Source organism: Oncorhynchus masou, chromosome 18 (genome assembly GCF_036934945.1).
Source record: "Oncorhynchus masou masou isolate Uvic2021 chromosome 18, UVic_Omas_1.1, whole genome shotgun sequence".
In the NCBI taxonomy this organism is placed as follows: Eukaryota; Metazoa; Chordata; class Actinopteri; order Salmoniformes; family Salmonidae; genus Oncorhynchus; species Oncorhynchus masou.
This window is the reverse complement of record NC_088229.1, coordinates 58,970,220-58,992,661: the sequence shown is the minus strand read 5'-3', so window position 1 is coordinate 58,992,661 and position 22,442 is coordinate 58,970,220. Positions and strand designations below refer to the sequence as shown.

Below are 22,442 nucleotides of genomic sequence, written 5' to 3'. Positions count from 1 at the left end.
GTCTCCATTGATCCTAAGTCCTGGTAGTTCTGAGCAGACTCAGGACAACTGAGCTTTGGAGAAATATGCAGATTCAAAGTGGAGTCCATAATTTGCTTTCTAATGATCATAATCTTTTCATCAAAGAAGTTCATGAATTTATCACTGCTGAAGTGAAAGCTATCCTCTCTTGTTGAAGGCTGCTTTTTAGTTAGCTTTGCGACAGTATCAAAAATAAATGTTCTTATTCTCCTCAATTAGGTTGGAAAAATAGGATGATCGAGCAGCAGTGAGGGCTCTTCGATATTGCACAGTACTGTCTTTCCAAGCTAGTCGGAAGACTTCCAGTTTGGTGGCACACCATTTCCGTTCCAATATTCTGGAAGCTTGTTTCAAGGCTTAGGGGTATTTTCTGTGTACCAGGAAGAACATTTCTTGTGACAAATGTTTTTTGTTTTTAGGAGTGCGACTACATCTAGGGTATCACACAAGGTTAAATGAAGATCTTCAGTTAGGTGGTTAACCGGTTTTTGTACTCCGATGTCCATGGGTAGGTGGAGGGAGTCTGGAAGGGCATCTAGGAATCTTTGGGTTGTTTGAGAATTTATAGCACAGCTTTTGATGATCCTTGGTTGGGGTCTGAGCAGATTGTTTGTTGTGATTGCAAACGTAATATAATGGTGGTCCGATATGATTATGAGGAAAAACATTTAGATCCACAATATATTTAATCCACGGGACAAAACTAGATCCAGGGTATGACTGTGGCAATGAGTAGGTCCGGAGACATGTTAGACAAAACCAGCTGAGTTGACGGTGGCTCCGAAAGCCTTTTGGAGTGGGACTGTGGACTTTTCCATGTGAATATTAAAGTCACCAAAAATGTGAATATTATCTGCTATGACTACACAGTCAGGGAACTCAATGAGGAACGCTGTGTACTGCCCAGGAGTCCTGTAAACAGTAGCTATAAAAAGTGATTGATTAGGCTGCATAGATTTCATGACTAAAAGCTCAAAATACAAAAACACAGTCATTTTTAAATGTATTTTTATTTAAATGTGCTGTAATAAATGTTAGCAACACCTCCGCCTTTGCGGGATTTGTGAAGAATATGGTCACTAGTGTAACCAGGAGGAGAGGCCTCATTTAACACAGTAAATTCATCAGGCTTGAGCCATGTTTCAGTCAAGCCAATCACATCAAGATTATGATCAGTGATTAGTTCATTGACTATGACTGCCTTGGAAGTGAGGGATCTAACATTAAGTAACCCTATTTTGAGATGTGAGATATCACAATCTCTTTCAATAAGGACAGGAATGGAAGAGGTCATTATTCCAGTGAGATTGCTAAGGCGAACACCGCCATGTTTTGTTTTGCTCAACTTAGATCGAGGCACAGACATGGTCTTAATGGGGACAGCTGAGCTGACTAAACTGACTGTACTAGTTGCAGACCCCACTAAGCTGGCAGGCTGGCTAACAGCCTGCTTTCTGGCCTGCACCCAATCTCATTGTGGAGCTTGAGGAATTAGAGCCCTGTCTATGTTCATAGATGAGATGAGAGCACCCCTCCAGCATGGATGGAGTCCGTCACTCCTCAGCAGGCCAGGCTTGGTCCTGTTTGTGGGTGAGTCCCAAAAAGAGGGCCAATTATCATCAAATGCTATCTTTTGGGAGGGGCAGAAAACAGTTTTCAACCAGGGATTGAGTTGTGAGTCTGCTGTAGAGCTCATCACTAATTGGTAGAGGGCCATAGACTCGCTTCAGACACATCTTTCTAGCTGATTTACACGCTGTAGATATGTTGCGCTTTGTGAGCTCTGACGGTTTCATCCCTACTTCGTTGGTGCCGACGTGGATAACAATATCCCGACACTCTCTACACTCGCCAATTTTAGCCTTAGCCATCAACATCTTCAGATTAGCCTTTGCGGCGGTAGCCCTGCCCCCTGGTAAACAGTGTATGATCGCTGGATGATTCTTTATCAGTCTAATGTTGCGTGGGTAATTGAGTCGCCAATGACTAGGGTTTTCAATTTGTCAGAGCTAATGGTGGAAAGCTTTGGTGGCTCAGAAGCCTTGAGATAATTGTCTTGCTGCGGTGACTGTGGTGGGGATTTATACTACTATCTGTACTTACTGGTGGCACAGACGCTGTTTCATCCTTTCCTACACTTAAATTGCTCTTGCCTAACGATTGCATCTGGAGCTGTGCTTCCAACACGGCTATCCTCACCATAAGGCGATAGTTCTCCTGTATTTGATGAATACAGTGACTGCAATTAGATGGCATAGTGTTACTGTTACTACTTAGCTTCGGCTGGTGGAGGTCCTGTAGAGCCATGTCCAGATAAAGCATCTGGGCTGAAAAAGTTGAATGAAAAAAGTTGAGTGAGAAAAAAACTAAGACATTGGTAAATGTTTTAAAAGTAAAACCCGAAGAGTTTGGCAGATAGCCAGGTAGTAATAAACAGCACAATAGCACTGAGACAAGTCCGGAAGTTGAGGGCAGGGCAAAAAGGTGAATCTGGCTCCGAGAGGATGACGTCTGTTTCCAGATCTGTCGGGGAAGCAGAGTTGACTAAAGCACTACAGTCTCAATGAGTGGGCTGGACAGATACGCTTACTATATTAATTCCTGCTATCGCATGTTCACAATCAGGAAGTCCTGATACCATCCCACCCACCCATCCACCCTCCACTCCCTTTGAAAGTACTGTATGTCTCCCAGAGAAGACTTTGTGCAGACATTTGGGACTGGAACTAAGACAACCACAAACTAAATTTGAAACAAAAGTGGAAAACATATAGATTTAACCTATTCAATTAGAACGATATTACAACAAAGAGGTAAACAGAGAAATAATGTGATGGAAGACGAGTTCTTGTTTTTCCGGAATATGGGTATGGAGGGAAAACAGAAAAACTGGGAGATAAATGTGTTAGTTGTGGTCTGGGGTAGAGGGTATCTAGGGGTAGTGGCAGTTGAGTTAGGCCCTTTGTCCGGAAGTTCACAGAAACTGGTGTTGGCTTTCATTTGGGTCTGGGGAGCACACATGTAAATCAAATCAAATAAAAATGTATTTGTCACAGTTTACAGCAGGTATAAAAGGTGCAGCCAAATGCTTATGCGCTTGCTCCCTCAACAATGCAGTACATTAGTCAATAACAATAATAACAATAAAAAGAGTCAAGTAAAAAGTAACAAGTAATAGAAGTAATAAGAAAGGTAGTATGCATAGTGATAATGGACTGTATTATACTGTATTTACAAATATAAAGTGGGTAGTGACTTGGTTACGCAGTGGAAGTAATACTATATACAAGAACAGCAGCGTTGTGTGTGTGTGTGTGTGTGTGTGTGTGTGTGTGTGTGTGTGTGTGTGTGTGTGTGTGTGTGTGTGTGTGTGTGTGTGTGTGTGTGTGTGTGTGTGTGTGTGTGTGTGTGTGTGTGTGTGTGTGTGTGTATGAGAGAGTTATAACTGCATGTGGGTGCTTGGGTGTATTTATGGGTGGTTTGTGTATGTTTGTGTATGTTTGTGTGTAAGGGTTGGATGTCTGGGTAGTCAGTGCAAATACAGTGCAGATAGTCTCTTAGGTACAATAATCTCTAAGGTGCAGGTCTGTGCAGAGAGTTAGCCAGGGTTAGCTGTTCAGCAGTCTTAGTACCCTAACTGGTCTGTGACTAGACCAGACCCGATTGGACCTGAGTGACAAAAAAAGTAAATATTCTATAAGCTATGCAGAGCCGTGGTCAGGTTTATCAGCTGGGTTTATCAGCTGTAGTTACATAGGCCCGATGACAATCAAACAGGACCCGACCCGGACCCGAGGGACAAGTTAGCATTTCAGACCTGAACCCGATAGGGCCTGGATCAGATCTCGGGTATATTGAGTTGACCTGTGAAGGTATCTAGTGTACAGGAGGGGTCTGAGCACACACCTCTGGGGAGACCCCGTGTTGAGGTCAGCATGGTGGAGGAGTGGGTCCAGGGGGTCAGGTGAGGTGGAGCTGCTGTGGTCCTTGACCAGCCTCTTGAAGCACTACAGGGCAATAGTCATTTAAGCCAGTTACCTTAGTTTGTTTGGGTACAGGGACAATGTTGAATACTCGCAAAGCCGGCTGCTTTGCAAGTATTCACGTTGGCCACAGAGATCGAGAGCTCACAGTCCTCTAGAGCAGAGGAGGCCCTCGTAGGAGGATCGGTGTTGATTACCTCGAAGCGAGCATAGAAAGTGTTTCGCTCGTCTGGGAGAGAGGCATCAGTTTTTGCTGCACAGCTGGTTTTCCCTTTGTAGTCCGTTATGGTTTGTAGTCCTTGCCACGTGTCTCGAAATGGAGCCGTTGAAATGCGATTCCACTTTGTACCCGTACTGTATTTTTGTGTCTTTTATTGATTTCTGGAGGTCGTAGCTGATCTTTTTGTATTCCTCCATATCCCCAGAAATCTCACCGGATTTAAATGCATTGGTCCACATGCTCAGTTTTAATGTGGATGTTGCTATTTACACGCGGTTGGGATCTTACTGAAAAGATCTTACTGTGGGTACTTCCTGCTTTAATTTCTGCATGGAAGCTGGTAGAAGCAGGATGGAGGCGTGGTCTGATTTATCAAGGGGGGGGCTTCGTATCTGTCTCGGAATGGAGAATATTTTTCCCGCGAGTGAGGCAGGAGATGTGTTGGTGGAATTTCGGGAGCATTTTTCTCATATATCCCCATATGTCCCTAGCCATATCAGATGCAGCATCAGGATATGTGGTCTCCAGTTTGTATAATGTCCTGAGCAACTCCTTGAGTGGCAGCGTGGTGTTGGACTGGGGGGATGTACACAGCTGAGATTCCAAAGTGATGTAAATTCTCTCTGGAAATAATGGGGTCGGCATTCATCGTGATGTATTCATGTAGCTTGTCTATTCTCGTTTAGTTATCTTAAATTCCTTTTAAGAGATCAACTCAGGTCTCACACGGACGTCTGTCTTGAAGCGAGTCAGAGAGGTCAAGAGTTGTAGTCTTTGTTTACATTATTGCATGGATCTGTTCAACATCACTGCTGTACAAGATGCATTCGTGATAATGCAGCATCAGGTTGTTGACACTTTATACACAGGCGTGTTATGCACTCACCTTTGGGTTAAATGCTATTTACTGGACCTTGTGAGATAACTTGAGAACAAGTAGAGAGATCACTATGAATAAAGCTATCTATGTCTATTTTTACTCAAATACATTTTAGACAGATGTTAAAGAAAAGAATGCATGTGACAATGTTTTAACCATGTTAACCATGTTATATATATCCAGGCTGTATCTCAACCGGCTGTGATTGGGAGTCCCGTAGGGCTGCTCACAATTGGCCCAGGGTCGTGCGGGTTTGGCCGGTGTAGGTCGTCATTGTAAATAATTATTTGTTCTTAACTGACTTGCCTAGTTAAATAAAGGTTAAATAAATAAAATAAAATAAATATGCCACTGTCAACCAAATGGCATGTCCATTTATGGACCTACAGTACAAGTTATATGAGAGATCCATAATATCAGCACCTCTGAACAGAAGTATAAACGCAACATGTAAAGTGTTTGTCCCATGTTTCATGAGCTGAAATAAAAGATCCCAGAAATGTGCCATATGCTCAAAAGGCTTATTTCTCTCAAATTTTGTGTCCACATTCCTTTACATCCCTGTGAGCATTTCTCCTTTGCCAAGATAATCCATCCAGTTTTGTCACACAATGCCACAGATGTCTCAAGTTTTGAGAGAGCGTGCAATTGGCATGCTGACTGCAGGAATGTCCACCAGAGCTGTTGACAGAGAATTAAATATTCATTTCTCTAGCAAAAGCTGCTTCCAACGTTGTTTTAGAGAGCAGTATGTCCAACCGTCCATTTGTTATTCTTATCTCTTACTTTTTTAGGGATTTTCTTAAAACTGCATTGTTGATTAAGGGCTTGTAAGTAAGCATTTCAGTGTTGTATTCGGTGCATGTGACAAATAATTTTTGATTGATTTGATTTGACAGCCGCAGATCATGTGTATGGCGTTGTGTGGGCTAGCGGTTTGCTGAAGTCAACGTTTTGAACAGAGTGCCCCATGGTGGCAGTGGGGTTATGGTATGAGCAGGCATAAGCTACAGACAATGAACGCAATTGCATTTTATCGATGGCACTTTGAATGCACAGAGATACCGTGACGCGATCCGGAGGCCCATAGTCGTGTCATTCATCTGCCGCATCACCTCATGTTTCAGCACGATAATGCATGGCCCCATGTCGCAAGGATCTGTACACAATTCCTGGAAGCTGAAAATGTCCCAGTTCTTCCATGGCCTGCATACTCATCAGACATGTCACCCATTGAGCATGTGTGGGATGCTCTGGATCGACTTGTACGACAGCGTATTCCAGTTCCCGCCAATATCCTGAATTTTGCACAGCCATTGAAGAGGAGTGAGACAACAATCCACAGGCCACAATTAACAGCCCGATCAACTCTTTGAGAAGGAAATGTGTCGCGCTGCATGAGGCAAATGGTTGTCACACCAGATACTGACTGGTTTTCTGACCATTTTTTTAAGGTATCTGTGACCAACAAATGCCTATCTGTATTCCCAGCCATGTGAAATCCATAGATTAGGGCCTAATGAATTTATTTAAATTGACTGATTTCCTTATATGAACGGGTGACAACAATTTATTAGTTCACATTGGAATGTAAACTGAAGTGTTATCTCCAAAGTCATTATTTATTTGAGGAGGAAAGAGGGGTTTCACCAAGAGCTACAAAACTGCCAGAAAGCAGAAATAGAATTCAGCAGTTAAGTGGGTCAGTGATACAGGATCTGAACCAGGAGTCATCCTACAAAACGGCAGATATCTTGAGGGATCACATATTGCCTTGCAGTCACAATGTCACAATCGTCAGGGAGAGTTGATGGAGTATGGTCTCAGGTCAGGGTGGTCTCCCGGACTCCCTCCAGTACTCTTTGGCTCCAAGAAGAGAGTCAAAAGAAGAAGAATTGGGGGGGCTGGGGGAAACAAGTTGCAGGCTGGGGAGTGAATGTGGAGGGTGGCTCTTATCAGGGCCTTTATGTGAGGTCAGGCGATGCCAATCAGTTGGCCTGGAAGAGGAGAGTCAGGAGCGAGGCCCGGCTCTTATGAGGCTGGCTCCCACAAACATTCATTAGAGACCAGTTGAGAGCTCTCTCAGTTCAGAATGACCTCCAGTTAGATAAGGCTACTCCAGCACAACAATGAGCAATGAGTCATGGGAAATAGACTGGCCAAACTCTTCTGGGATTATGCTGCACGTGTTTGTTTATCACATGGAATAAATCTAATTCAACCCGTGTAGAGAAATAAAAAGGGCGCTGTTTGTGTGTGGCATCTAATTACCAAACATTAGAGAAATATCAATAGCATATTTACTGATATGTCCAGAGCTCGGTATGTTTGAAAGTTTGGCAAATGCATATGGTAAAGTCAAGTATTGTGTGTGTGTGCGCGCTCGCGTGGGCGTGTGTGCGATAGAAAGAGAGTCCCTGTTGTGAATTTACACAACTAATTGCATAAAGTGCATTGTCATTATCAAACTGCTGTGCACTGGCAGTACCAACATATTCTATCAAGCCAATAATTAATTCCACTGACCACTCACTGTATGTTTCCAACCTACCGGAAAGACCTGGTGAAAGTGCTTAGGCGACAGGTTTGAATTCTGTCCGTGTAGGCTACTTGTTCAAATGGGTGTGGAGGAGCGGACAAGCGGGAGGGGTGGGAGGAGAGGCAGACATCGACACCTAGGCAGTGGCAGTTATATCCACAAGACGAGAGGGGATAGACGTTTCTCAATGGAGTGCGTATTTTGAACCACAGCCTGTACAGGGACCTCAGAGTGGAAAAAAATATTTTTCAATCCGGTGTTGATCGTGCAGCTGCGGGAAGGGAAAATTGCGCGCAGGGAATAAACATGGCCCCAAATCTATATCTCCACGGGGCCTTGGCTGTGTTTTGTGTGACTCTAACCTGCAATGGATTTAATATAGACTCACGGTTTCCAGTTATCAAAGAAGGGAAAACCAAGGGCAGTTTCTTTGGATTTGCTGTTGCCTTACACAAACAGACGGAAGGGTCCACGAAATACCTGTGAGTATCCGCGGTGTACCTCCTATGCAACTGTTCTATCCTCTTCAGGCGCCATAAATTGTGGCGTTCCACTGATAATTCGATTTGGATAGGTACACTTTGTTAAGAAACGACATAAAAGGAAAACGAGCTACTTAGAAGTTCCATCTGTTCTTGCTCTTTAAAACACCTTTCTTCCTTTCATGTGCACCTCTTTAATGTCGGAAAGGTTCCAAGTTATTTGAAACTTCAATAGTTTTTGATGTAGCCTGTTTAGATTAGCCCACTTTATGAAGTTCACTAGAACACCTGTCCAAAATAAGCGGGTATTGGCCCCGTTTATTTTGTTTTATATTCTGCTGGCCGCAATCTCATAATTCAGTGCAATTTCAACATGTCAGACACCTGTCCGAACTCGGGAACCAGCGATCCTATACTTTCATTCAAGAGCTTCTTATTTGGTCAATCGTACAAAATGCTTAATTGATATAAACATACATAGCATATAATCTAAAATAACAGGGTTAAAAGAAACATAGGCTATAACATATACTTCAGTGACCATAGCCTACTGTAGGCTGTCCTTGCTTGCGTGTACGCAATTCATGAAATATGGTCCGCCAATATCGCTACACCTTTTTGTACGGATAAAGTATAGCCAACACCTGTATCCAGAAAATATTTAGGCAACCCCCCGAGAAGAAGCATACATTTATAGTGCAGGCCGACATTACGATCACTCACATTATTTTCCACGTTTCCTCAACTTTCTTTAATTTCAGTTAAATTGTTCTCTCTAGTTAGTAAGTGTGAGAGAATCAATGGGTTCGGTGCCTGTGGTTAAAAACAGAACATGCTGCTCAACGAATAAGGCTTTGTCCCATTATAAAAATATGAATGGTCTTAAATTGATGATGATGTCCCTCGTTGGCTGTCATGACAATCCATACCAGTCATTCTACACAATGGTTATTACAACGCTGTAAAATGTTAATAATAATAAACAGGGCACTGATTCGTGTACCCTGATCTCAACAAGAGATTATAAACGATAAACAACTGCAGAGCTGTTGAATAAGATCAGTACTTAAATGCGTGTTACTTATTGAGTGGGCTGTGTTTTATAGCTGCAGGCAGATACTTCACGCTCATAGGGGGCACAGGGGCACGTGCCCCCTCGGATTTGTCATGTTAAAAATAATAATACTTGGGTTGTTTCTCTGTAATTCTACTAGCCACCTAGCAATTCTATGAAGTTGGCTTTAGCTAGCCCAGATAGGTTCCCAATCTCCCAACCTCATAACTAGCTACCAAGAAGCCATTTCAGGCTATCAATCAAGTTACAGTAGCTAGCTTGTCTAACTATCTTAGCTTGTAGGTCTGCTGCCAAGGTTGGCAGACTTGAAAAGCAAGAAATAACTAAATGTACTGAAAAAGACTCACATTCCTTTCAATTTTTGACCCAGTTTCATAAAAAAATAAATAACCACCAGTCAGGAGGATACAGACAGCTCAAGAGGTATGCTTAGATATGCAGAAACAAATACATATATATATATATATATTTGTTAACCAAGAAATTCAGCACAGTGATTATGGCTGTTTCAGATGTTTAAAAAATGCTTCATTCTCCAATTTACGGACAAGGTATTAGCTACTCTTCCTGCCCTCAGGCCCCTACTCCACCACTATCGCATATCTTCAGTACAAAATCCATGTGCACGTGTGTGTATGGTGAGTATGTTATCGTGTGTGTGTGTGCATGTGTTTGTTCATATGTTTGTGGTGCATTTTTATCTGTTTTTTTATATCTAATTTTACTGCTTGCATCAGTTACTTGATGTGGAATAGAGTTCCATGTAGTCATGGCTCTATGGAGTACTGTGCGCCTTCCATAGTCTGTTCTGGACTTGAGGACTGTGAAGAGACCTCTTGCAGCATGTCTTGTGGGGTATGCATTGGTGTCCGAGCTGTGTGCCAGTAGTTCAAACAGACAGCTCAGTGCATTCAACGCGTCAATACCTCTCATAAAGTAGTGATGAAAATCTCTCCTCCACTTTGAGCCAGGAGAGATTGACATGGATATTATTAATATTAGGTCTCTGTGAACATGTAAGGGCCAGTCGGGCTGTCCTGTTCGGAGCCAATTGCAATTTTGCTAAGTCCTTTTTTGTGGCACCTGACCACACGACCGAACAGTAGTCCAGGTGCGACAAAACTAGGGCCTGTAAGACCTGCCCTGTTGATAGTGCTGTTAAGAAGGTCGAGCAGCGCTTTATTATGGATACACTTCTCCCCATCTTAGCTACTGTTGTATCAATATGTTTTGACCATGACAGTTTACAATCCACGGTTACTCCAAGTAGTTTAGTCACATCAACTTGCTCAATTTGCATATTATTTCAAATCAAATTGTATTGGTTACATACACGTGTTTAGCAGATGTTATTGCAGGTGTAGCGAAATTATTGTTTTTCTAGCTCCGACAGTGCAGTAATATCTAACAACGAATATCTAGCAATTTCACAACATATAGCAAATACGCACAAATCTAAGTAAAGGAATGGAATTAAGAATATATAAATATATGGACGAGCAATGTCAGAGCGGCATAGACTAAAGATACAGTAGAATAGCATAGAATACAGTATATACATATGAAATCAGTAATGCAAGATATGTAAACATTATTAAAGTGACTAGTGTTCCATTTATTAAAGTGGCCAGTGACTTCAACTCTATGTATATAGGCAGCAGCCTCTAATGTGCTAGTGATGGCTATTTAACAGTCTAAGGGCCTTGAGATAGAAGCTGTTTTTCAGTCTCTCGGTTCCAGCTTTGATGCACCTGTACTGACCTCACCTCTGGATGATAGCGGGGTGAACAGGCAGTGGCTCGGGTGGTTGTTGTCCTTGGTAATCTTTTTGGCCTTCCTGTGACATCGGGTGCTGTAGGTGTCCAGGAGGGCACGTTGTTTGCCCCCGGTGATGCGTTGAGCAGACCACACTACCCTCTGGAGAGCCCTGCAGTTGGGGGTGGTGCAGTTCCAGTACCAGGCGGTGATACAGCCCGACAGGATGTTCTCAATTGTGCATCTGTAAAAGATTGTGAAGGTTTTAGGTGCCAAGCCAAATTTCATCAGCCACATGAGGTTGAAGAGGCGCTGTTGCTGTCTGTGTGGGTGGACCTTTTCAGTTTGTCAGTGATGTATTATCCGAGGAACTTGAAGCTTTCCACCTTCTCCACTGCAGTCCCATCGATGTGAATGGGGGGTGCTCCCTCTGCTGTTTCCTGAAGTCCACAATCATCTCTTTTGTTTTGTTGACGTTGAGTGAGAGGTTATTTTCCTAGCACCACACTCCCAGAGCCCTCACCTCCTCCCTGTAGGCTGTCTCATCATTGTTGGTAATCAAGCCTACTACTGTTGTGTCTTCTGCAAACTTGATGATTGCATTGGAGGCGTGCTTGGTTTCTCCTCCACTTTGAGCCAGTCATGGGTGAACAGGGAGTACAGGAGAGGGCTGAGCATGTACCCTTGTGGGGCCCCAGTGTTGAGGATCAATGAAGTGGAGATTGTTACCTACCTTCACCAAACGTGGAGCTGCCCGTTATGAAGTCCAGGATCCAGTTGCACAGGGCGGGATACAGACCCAGGTCCTCGAGCTTAATGATGAGCTTGGAGGGTACTATCGTGTTGAATGCTGAGCTATAGGCAATGAACAGCATTCTTACATAGGTATTCCTCTTGTCCAGATGGGATAGGGCAGTGTGCAGTGTGATGGCGATTGCATCGTCTGTGGATCTATTGGGGTGGTAAGAAAATTGTAGTGGGTCTAGGGTGACAGGTAAGGTAGAGGTGATATGATCCTTGACTAGTCTCTCAAAGCACTTCATGATGACAGAAGTGAATGCTACAGGGCAATAGTCATTCAGTTCAGTTATCTTTGCTTTCTTAGGTACAGGAACAATGGTGGCCATTTTGAAGCATGTGGGGACAGCAGACTGGGATAGGGAGAGATTGAATATATCTGTAAACACACCAGCCAGCTGGTCGGCGCATGCTCTGAGGACGCAGCTAGGGATACCTTCTGGGCCGGCAGCCTTGCGAGGGTTAACACGCTTAAATGTCTTACTCACGTTGGCCACGGAGAAGGAGAGCCCACAGTTCTTGGTATCGGGCCTCGTCGGTCGTTGGCACTGTGTTATCCTCAAAGCTGATGGAGAAGGTGTTTAGCTTGTCCGGAAGCAAGACGTTAGTGTCTGCGACATGGCTGGTTTTCCCTTTGCAGTCAATTTATTACAAGGTTTAGTTGAGGTTTAGGGTTTAGTAAATGATTTGTCCAAATAAAATGGTTTTAGTTTTAGAAATATTTAGAACTAACTTATTCCTTGCCACTCACTCTGAAACTAACTGCAGCTCTTTGTTAACTTCTTTGATATAGTGGGCACTCTTTTAATTTTTGGAGAAAAAAAAACGTTCCCATTTTAAACAAGATATTTTGTCACGAAAAGATGCTCGACTATGCATATAATTGACAGCTTTGGAAAGAAAACACTCTGACGTTTCCAAAACTGCAAAGATATTATCTGTGAGTGCCACAAAACTGATGCTACAGGCGAAACCAAGATGAAATTTCAAACAGGAAATGGCCCAGATTTTGAAGGCCCTGTGTTCCAATGTCTCCTTAAATGGCTGTGAATGCGCCACTTTCTGTCGTTTCCCCAAGGTGTCTGCAGCATTGTGACATATTTGTAGGCATATCATTGGAAGATTGACCATAAGAGACTACATTTACCAGGTGCCCGCTTGGTGTCCTCCGTCAAAATTATTGCGTAATCTCCAGCTGCGCGCATTTTTCCATTTTCTTCAGAGGAGAAACCCATCTGCCACGAATGATTATTCATCGAATAGATATGTGAAAAACACCTTGAGGATTGATTCTAAACAACGTTTGCCATGTTTCTGTCGATATTATGGAGTTAATTTGGAAAAAAGTTTGGCATTGTAATGACTGAATTTTCGGGGTTTTTTCTTAGCCAAACGTGATGAACAAAACGGAGCGATTTCTCCTACACAAATAATCTTTTTGGAAAAACTGAACATTTGCTATCTAACTGAGTCTCCTCATTGAAAACATCCGAAGTTCTTCAAAGGTAAATTATTTTATTTGAATGCTTTTCTTGTTTTTGTGAAAATGTTGCCTGCTGAATGCTAGGCTTAATGCTATGCTAGCTATCAATACTCTTACACAAATGCTTGTGTAGCTATGGTTGAAAAGCATATTTTGAAAATCTGAGATGACAGTGTTGTTAACAAAAGGCTAAGCTTGTGAGTGAATATATTTCTTTCACTTCATTTGCGATTTTCATGAATAGTTAACGTTGCGTTATGCTAATGAGCTTGAGGCTATGATTACGCTCCCGGATACGGGATTGCTCGACGCAAGAAGTTAAGTGTTGCAGTCATTTCAGTCGCTATAGTAGCTGACATGTATAGTGCTGAGTCATCTGCGTACATAGACACACTGGCTTTCCTCATGTCATTAGTAAAGATTGAAAAATGTAAGGGGCCTAGACAGCTGCCCTGGGGAATTCCTGATTTTACCTGGATTATGTTGGAGAGGCTTCCGTTAAAGAACAGACTCTGTGTTCTGTTAGACAGGTAACTCTTTATCCACAATATAGCAGGGGGGTGTAACATCATAACACAAATACGTTTTTCCAGCAAACACACAGTTTTCCAAAGGTTTACTAAGGGTTGATAACAGGCTGATTGGTCGGCTATTTGAGCCAGTAAAGGGGGCTTTACTATTCTTAGGTAGGGGTATGACTTTTGCTTCCCTCCGAGCCTGGGGGCACATACTTCCTAATAGGCTTAAATTGAACATTTGGCAAATAGGAATGGCAATATCGTCTGCTATTATCCTCAGTAATTTTCTATCTAAGTTGTCAGACCCCGGTGGCTTGTCATTGTTGATAGACAACAACGTTTTTTTCACCTCTTCCACACTCACTTTACAGAATTCAAAATTACAATGCTTGTCTTTCATAATTTGGTCATATATACTTGGATGCGTAGTGTTAGCGTTTGTTGTTGGCATGTTATGCCTAAGTTTGCACTTCAGCCACGCTCAAGGTACTAAACGATATCATAACCGCCATCGATAAAAGACAGTACTGTGCAGCCGTCTTCATCGACCTGGCCAAGGCTTTTGACTCTGTCAATCACCATATTCTTATCGGCAGACTCAGTAGCCTCGGTTTTTCGAATGACTGCCTTGCCTCGTTCACCAACTACTTTGCAGACAGAGTTCAGTGTGTCAAATCGGAGGGCATGTTGTCCGGTCCCCTGGCAGTCTCTATGGGGGTGCCACAGGGTTCAATTCTCGGGCCGACTCTTTTCTCTGTATATATCAATGATGTTGCTCTTGCTGCGGGCGATTCCCTGATCCACCTCTACGCAGATGACACCATTCTGTATACTTCTGGCCCTTCCTTGGACACTGTGCTATCTAACCCCCAAACGAGCTTCAATGCCATACAACACTCCCATCACGCCTCCAACTGCTCTTAAACGCTAGTAAAACCAAATTCATGCTTTTCAAGTGTTCGCTGCCTGCACCCGTACGCCCGACTAGCATCACCACCCTGGATGGTTCCAACCTAGAATATGTGGACATCTATAAGTACCTAGGTGTCTGGCTAGACTGTAAACTCTCCTTCCAGACTCATATCAAACATCTTCAATCCAAAATCAAATCTAGAATCAGCTTTCTATTTCGCAACAAAGCCTCCTTCACTCACGCCGCCAAACTTACTCTAGTAAAACTGACTATCCTACCGATCCTCGACTTCGGCGATGTCATCTAAAAAATGGCTTCCAATAATCTACTCAACAAACTGGATGCAGTTTATCGCAGTGCCATCCGCTTTGTTACTAAAGCACCTTATACCACCCACCACTGCGACCTGTATGCTCTAGTCGGCTGGCCCTCGCCACATATTCGTCACAATACCCACTGGCTCCAGGTCATCTACAAGTCCATGCTAGGTAAAGCTCCGCCTTATCTCAGTTCACTGGTCACGATGGCAACACCCACCAGTAGCACGCTCTCCAGCAGGTGTATCTCACTGATCATCCCTAAAGCCAACACCTCATTTGGCCGCCTTTCCTTCCAGTTCTCTGCTGCCTGTGACTGGAACGAATTGCAAAAATCGTTGAAGTTGGAGACTTTTATCTCCCTCACCAACTTCAAACATCTGCTATCTGAGCAGCTAACCGATCGCTGCAGCTGTACATAGTCCATCTGTAAATAGCACACCCAATTTACCTACCTCATCCCATACTGTTTTTATTTATTTACTTTTCTGCTCTTTTGCACACCAGTATCTCTACCTGCACATGACCATCTGATCATTTATCACTCCAGTGTTAATCTGCTAAATTGTAATTATTCACCTACCTCCTCATGCCTTTTGCACACAATGTATATAGACTCTTTTTTCTTTTTTTCTACTGTGTTATTGACTTGTTTGTTGTTTACTCCATGTGTAACTCTGTGTTGCTGTCTGTTCACACTGCTATGCTTTGCCTTGGCCAGGTCGCAGTTGTAAATGAGAACTTGTTCTCAACTAGCCTACCTGGTTAAATAAAGGTGAAAAAATAAAAAAAATAAAATCTTGCCAATTAAAAAATCATTCAATTAGTTGGCAAAATCAGTTGGTTTTGTGATGAATGAACCATCTGATTCAATGAATGACGGAGCTGAGTTTGCCTTTTTCCTCAAAATGTTATTTAAGGTGCTCCAACGCTTTTCACTATCATTTTTTTATGTAATTTATCTTTGTTTTATAGTGTAGTTTCTTCTTCTTTTTATTCAGTTTATTGACATAATTTCTCAATTTGCAGTACGTTTGCCAATCGGTTGTGCAGCCAGACTTATATGTCATCCCCTTTGCCTCATCCCTCTCAACCATACAATTATTAAATTCCTCACCAATCCGCAGGGATTGAACAGTTTTTACAGTCATTTCCTGAATGGGTGCATGCTTATTAGTAACTGGAATAAGCAATTTCATAAATGTGTCAAGTACACCATCTGTTTGCTCCTCATTACACACCATTACTTTGTGCCCCTTCAGATTTGTTTGTGGTGCATGAAGCCCCGGCTACAGGTGAAACAGGTGTGGCCAGGTGATCTGTGTTACAGCCTGCAGCATGTCTGTGTGGTGAGTGCACTGAAGGTCCTAAAAGGCATCCATGCCGAAGAAAATGTATCCTCAAGGGTTTCACTTATTATGGCACACGGAAAAGCAACTATTGATTTTCAGTTGGAAAACCATACCATTTTTCTCACACACAAACAAGTTTTCCTTTGCTTATGTTCTCTTAACCTCTTGAAACTCTGGGGGCGCAATTTCATTTTTGGATGAAAAACGTTCCCGTTTTAAACAAGATATTCTGTCACCAAAAGATGCTCGACTATGCATATAATTGATAGCTTTGGAAAGAAAACACTGAATTTTCCAGAACTGCGAAGATATTGTCTGTGGGTGCCCTAGAACGGGAGCTACAGGCAAAACCAAGATGAAACGGCAACCAGGAAACCAGCAGGATTTTTGAGGCTCCGTTTTCCATTGTCTCCTTATATGGCTGTGAATGCGAGAGGAATGAGCCTGCCCTTTCTGTCGTTTCCCCAAGGTGTCTGCAGCATTGTGACGTATTTGTAGGCATATCAATGGAAGATTGACCATAAGAGACTACATTTTCCAGGTGTCCGCCCGGTGTCCTCCGTCAAAATTGGTGCGTCTTTTTCAGCTGCTGGTATTTTTCCATGCGATTCTGAGGGGAAAGCAGGCTTCCACGAACTGCATATCAATGAAGAGATATGTGAAAAACACCTTGAGGATTATTTCCAAACAACATTTGCCATGTTTTGGTCGATATTATGGAGTTAATTCGTAAAAAGTTTGACGTTTTGGTGACTGAATTTTCGGTTCGTTTCGGTAGCCAAATGTGATGTACAAAACGGAGCGATTTCTCCTACACAAAGATTCTTTCAGGAAAAACTGAACATTTGCTATGTAACTGAGAGTCTCCTCATTGAAAACATCCGAAGCTCTTCAAAGGTAAATTATTTTATTTATTTGGTTATCTGGTTTTTGTGAAAATGTTGCGTGATAAATGCTACTCAAAATGCTAAGCTAGCTAATACAAATTAGTGATTTGATATGGTTCAAAAGCATATTTTGAAAATCTGAGATGACAGTGTTGTTAAGAAAAGGCTAAGCTTGAGAGCAGGCGCATTATTTTCATTTTATTTGCGATTTTCAGAAATCGTTAACGTTGCGTTATGCTAATGAGCCTGAGGCTTTATTCACGATCCCGGATCCGGGATGGGGAGTATCAAGAGGTTTTAAGTATGCTTTATATGCATTGGAGTTTCTCGGTCTTGAACATGTACATTGCCTTCAGAAAGTATTCACGCCCCGCTACTTTTTTGACATTTTGTTGTACTACAGCCGGACTTAAAAATGTAGATTTTTTTGTTGTCACTGGCCTACACACAATTACCCATAATGTCAAAGTGTTCTAGAAATGTCTTGCCTACAAATCTTTACAAATTCATTGAAAATGAAAAGCTGAAATGTCTTGAGTCAATAAGTATTCAACCTCTTTGCTAAGGGAAGCCTAAAAAAGTTCAGGATTTGCTTAACAAGTCACATAATAAGTTGCATGGACTCACTCTGTGTGCAATAATAGTGTTTAACATGATTTCTGAATGACTACCTCATCTCTGTATGTCAGACATACACTTATATGTGAGGTCCTTCAGTCAAGCAGTGCATTGCAAACACAGATTCAACCACAAAGACCAGGGAGGTTTTCCAATGCCTTGCAAAGAATGACACCTATTGGTAGATGTGTACAAATAAAACAAGAAGACATTGAATATCCCTTTGATCATGGTGAAGTTGTTAATAACACTTTGGATGGAATATCAATACACCCAGTCACTACAAAGATACAGGTGTCCTTCCTAACTCAGTTGCCGTAGGGGAAGGAAACCACTCAGGGATTTCACCATGAGGCCAATGATGACTTTAACAGTTAAATGGCTGAGATAGGAGAAAATGGAGGATGAATCAACAACATTGTAGTTAAAAGAAGGAAGCCTGTACAGAATGAAAATGTTCCAAAACATGCATCCTGTTTGCAAACAAGGAACTAACGTAATACTGCAAAAAATGTGGCAAAGCAATTAGTGTTATGTGTTTGGAGAAAATCCAATACAACACATTACTGAGTATCACTCTCCATATTTTCAAGCATCGTGGTGGCTGCATCATGTTATGGGTATGCTTGTAATTGTTAAGGACTGGGGAGTTTTTCTGGAGAAAAAATAAATGTAATGGAGCTAAGGGAAACCTTGTTCAGTCTGCTTTCCATCACACACGGTGAGATGAATTCACCTTTCAGTAGGAAACCTAAAACACAAGTCCAAATCAACATTGGAGTACAATGTTGACAATTTTGACTTAATTCTACTTGAAAATCCCTGGCAAGACCTGAAAATGGTTGTCTAGCATTGATCCACAACCAATTTGACAAAGCTTGAATAATTTTGAAAAGAATAATGGAGAAATGTTGCACAATCCAGGTGTGGAAAGCTCTTAGAGACTTACCCACAAAGACTCACAGCTGTAATCACTGCCGAAGCTGATTCTATAAAGTACTGACTCAGGGGTGGGAGTATACTTATGTAAATTAGATTTGAATTAATTTTCAACACATTTCCTAACATTTCTAAAAACCTGTTTTCACTTGGTCATTATTGGGTAATGTGTAGATGGGTGAGAGAATTTGTATTTATTTAATCAATTTTAAATTCCGACTGTAACACAACAAAATGTGGAATAAGAAAGTGCTTGAATACTTTCTGAAGGCACGCGGTGCCTTGCAGTCATTATAGAATGCAAACAGGGGTTCGACACACATTACTTTCCACATATGTCCAGGCCATTTCACTCAACTGAGACCTTGGTTTGTGTTTTGCAATACAGTGTTCATTGGCCTTGGCCAGTAACCAATGCATGTATGTTGTTATTACCGAAGTGCTTGTATGGAGTAATTTACACAAGAAAAAGTAAGAAATAATTAGCAATTGAAATAGCATCAGCCTTCAGACGGTTCCCTTTTCATTCATTTCATTAGGATGTTTTTGCCTGTTTGAATTGGTGGTTGCTTGCTTCTGTAGGCAAGTTTAACTTGCTCTTTCCTAACAGCTACCTATTGGAGGCTCTAATAGATCTCCCCCCGAACAGCAAACACTGTTGTCCTTATGTGTGCTCTTTGAAGAATCCTAGACTACCTCAGTTGTATTTAGGACTTCCTCTTGCCAATTAAACTGGCCATATCATTCTGCAGCATCCACGAGAGGTTTAGTTCTTTTGATCTCTTGAGTTTTGTTTTGTGCTCGTCGTAATTGCTAGTAATTTCTTGCGTGCACTAAGCAGGAAAGAGAATTGTAAACCAAGCCCTGCACTTCCTGTGAGCTAACAGTGGAAGCGCAGAATAGGGAATTGATGACTCCTGCCTTCGTCCGATTAAGCCTCCGCCTATCTGTTTCATGTGCTCTAAGTGGTGGATTGATATGTTAAAGTGAGAGTTCGTTCTTGGTCAGTCTGTGCAATTGGGATGGTTGCGTCCTGCTGACACCAGAGCGATGCACCGTCTTTGCTCTGTCCTCTGAGGGATGGTGTCATCGTCCAGAAGCTGCAACATAAGAAGGGGACCATATGGCCATGGTAATGAGGCTGGAGGCCTGTGGGACTTGGTGACAAGGACCCTGTTTGGAGCTGTAACAGATTTATCAGTATAGAGGAGCAGAAGGAGTGGAAGACACTTCAGCCAGAATGTCAACAATGGTTTCACCTTAGTGAATTATTATATACACTCTTAGCTTAACTCCTTACCTTCAAAAGTGCCCATCCCACTGAAGTCATGATAGATTTATAACAATGTATAAATAAACTAGAATATGTTGTGTCAGTATGTTAGATGAAATATCAGTCTTAATTTTATGCCATTCATGCAAATAATGTGAACCCGCATGCTTTTGTAACATAGTATACCATATTTACTGTAGGATAAGTTAATTTGGCATGTTTTTGGGACAATTCTGAAGAGACACAAGAATGTTTAAGTTAGGGGGATTTCAATGTTCTGTCTGTTCCATCTCTGTGTTGTCAGGGCTTCACAGTATGGGTCTGTCTAGTGTCACCACACTAAGGGCTGAGCACAAAGTTGTTTATTACACACATTTCCCCATTACTAGAGAGAGAGAGAGAGAGTGAGAGAGAGAAGGAGAGTGAATATGTGAAAATGTGTGAGGGCTTAATAAACCAACCAATCACAACATGTATAACATTTAAAGTGGGCATTTGTGTATGTATGTCAGGTCAAGGATTAAAGGGTTTCGAGACAGTTTGTCTCATGCAATGGAAAAGAGCTGAGCTGGTTTAAAGCAGTGCTCACCAAAATTTTCTGAGCTGGGATCACCTTCTTTGTCAGGTTAGGGTTAGGGTTAGGGTTAGGGTTAGGGTTAGGGTTAGGGTTAGGGTTAGGTTTAAAATCACATTCATTTTTAATGAGATACGTTGTAGAAATAGGCGGGTTTATGACTTTGTGGCTGTGGTAACTAGTAGCGATTCAGCGTAGAGCATCAGAGGGTCCTCCCCTCAGCGTTGGACCATCCCTCACCTCATCTCCCTTCGCTAATACTGACCAAAAAGGGGAAACCGTCTTCGGGCTGATGGCAAAACTCAAGTCACACCGCACTATTTCTGGCTCATGTAGAAATTCATGTTGTTACTCCTATGACCAGAGAAAGTTAAATATTCCTCACTATTAGAAATACACACACCCGCTAATAATAACAACCCAAGCCTATCAATACACTTTTCTACTCATTCATTGAAACTGCAGTGCTGGTTGCAGCGTGAGTGGAGAAGCGCATTTCATAACAGTGTTGAATACAAAGTGTTGACAGTGCTGAATAAAAACTTAAACATAAACTCACTCATAAAACAACAGCTCTTTGCTGTATACGTTGACAGTTTCTCTCTAGTCATGGTTTTAGACGTTTTGAAACCACAGTATCAACTTACTTTGCTACGTGCTAGAAGGAAGCTGCGGAGTGCAGACACGGTGATCTGAGCAATCCGATTGGCTAACGGTAGGCCTATACTGTAGGTGCACTTGATTTGTTCTCCAGGCACGCCAAGTAGGCGGAATTTGTTTCTTCAGACACATGAAACGGTTCAAAATGGGCACACTTCGCCTACCTGGCGTGCTGGGCAGCTGAAACAAGTGCACCTACAACTAACAGTGCGAGACAAAAAAAAGAAGGAAGGCAAGGGTTTATCGCTGTTGTTTTTATATACATTTTTCGAGAACGACTAGGAAATGCTTTGGAGTTGCCAGTCGATCGCTTTCGACCATTTGGTGACCACTGGTTTAAAGTGAATACCATCATCCAGTTTGACTGATTCCAGGACAGTACTTAAACTCAAGTGAAGTAATGAGATTTGAGAGTTTCTCTGGCCATTGTGGAGAAGCTTGATGGCAATAGAGAAAACCCAGACCCCCCCCCCAAGACAAGATCTGGTGCCTGGATAGCGTTGCACGTTCCTCACACAGTACCTGTACCTGTCTGAAGCCAAATATGGCACTCTTCCCTGCACCCTCACCCCTCCCTTCCCATCACATTCACATCCACCACCCACTTCAAGGAGGGAGGAGGTAGCAATGCTGTCAGCTGGTCTCTGATTGGCTCCTTTCAGGCCTCTGACCCATGGTATGCCTGGAATGTTTCACCCTTCCCTGTACACTCGACTTGCCAGGTTGCAGGTTGGGACATGGATGAAATGAGTTTGGGGGGAATTTCACAATTCAGCAACTCTTGGATGCGTCTTCTAACTTCTGTCTTGTTCAACCTTCAACAGTAGACAGACAATCTCGTCTGTCACTTCTCAATCTAGATGAAGTTTATGAACCACAGCACTCCTAAATAGTCCAATCAATGGTCATAATTCCTCAAGTCTCCAAGGCTTTTAATCAGAGGGGAGAGGTGCAGTTTAGCCATCTCATCTCTGTCTGAGGGCCGTGGCCCCTGGCCATGAAAACTCTGCCTTTAATTTGATGGGGCCTTCCCCTATTTCTCTCCTCTCTTCACTGAGGTGTAAAGTACTGTAGATTGCTGTCAGACCTTTTATAGACACACTGCAGGTTTGCTAACAGATTTCCATGTTAGAAAAAGCATTGAGCTTCGGTTCA

General features: G+C 42.4%; 1 protein-coding gene across 1 annotated transcript in view; it reads left to right on the top strand.

Moving 5' to 3' along the window:
- Positions 1 to 7,741: 7,741 nt before the first annotated feature.
- The window catches only part of itga3b (integrin, alpha 3b), a 57,506-nt gene continuing 42,805 nt past the window's right edge, over positions 7,742 to 22,442 (top strand). The window contains exon 1 of the mRNA XM_064923953.1: positions 7,742 to 8,125. Within this exon, the coding sequence (XP_064780025.1) occupies positions 7,950 to 8,125 (176 nt within the window). The 5' untranslated portion in view covers positions 7,742 to 7,949. The remainder of the gene's footprint in view (positions 8,126 to 22,442) is intronic.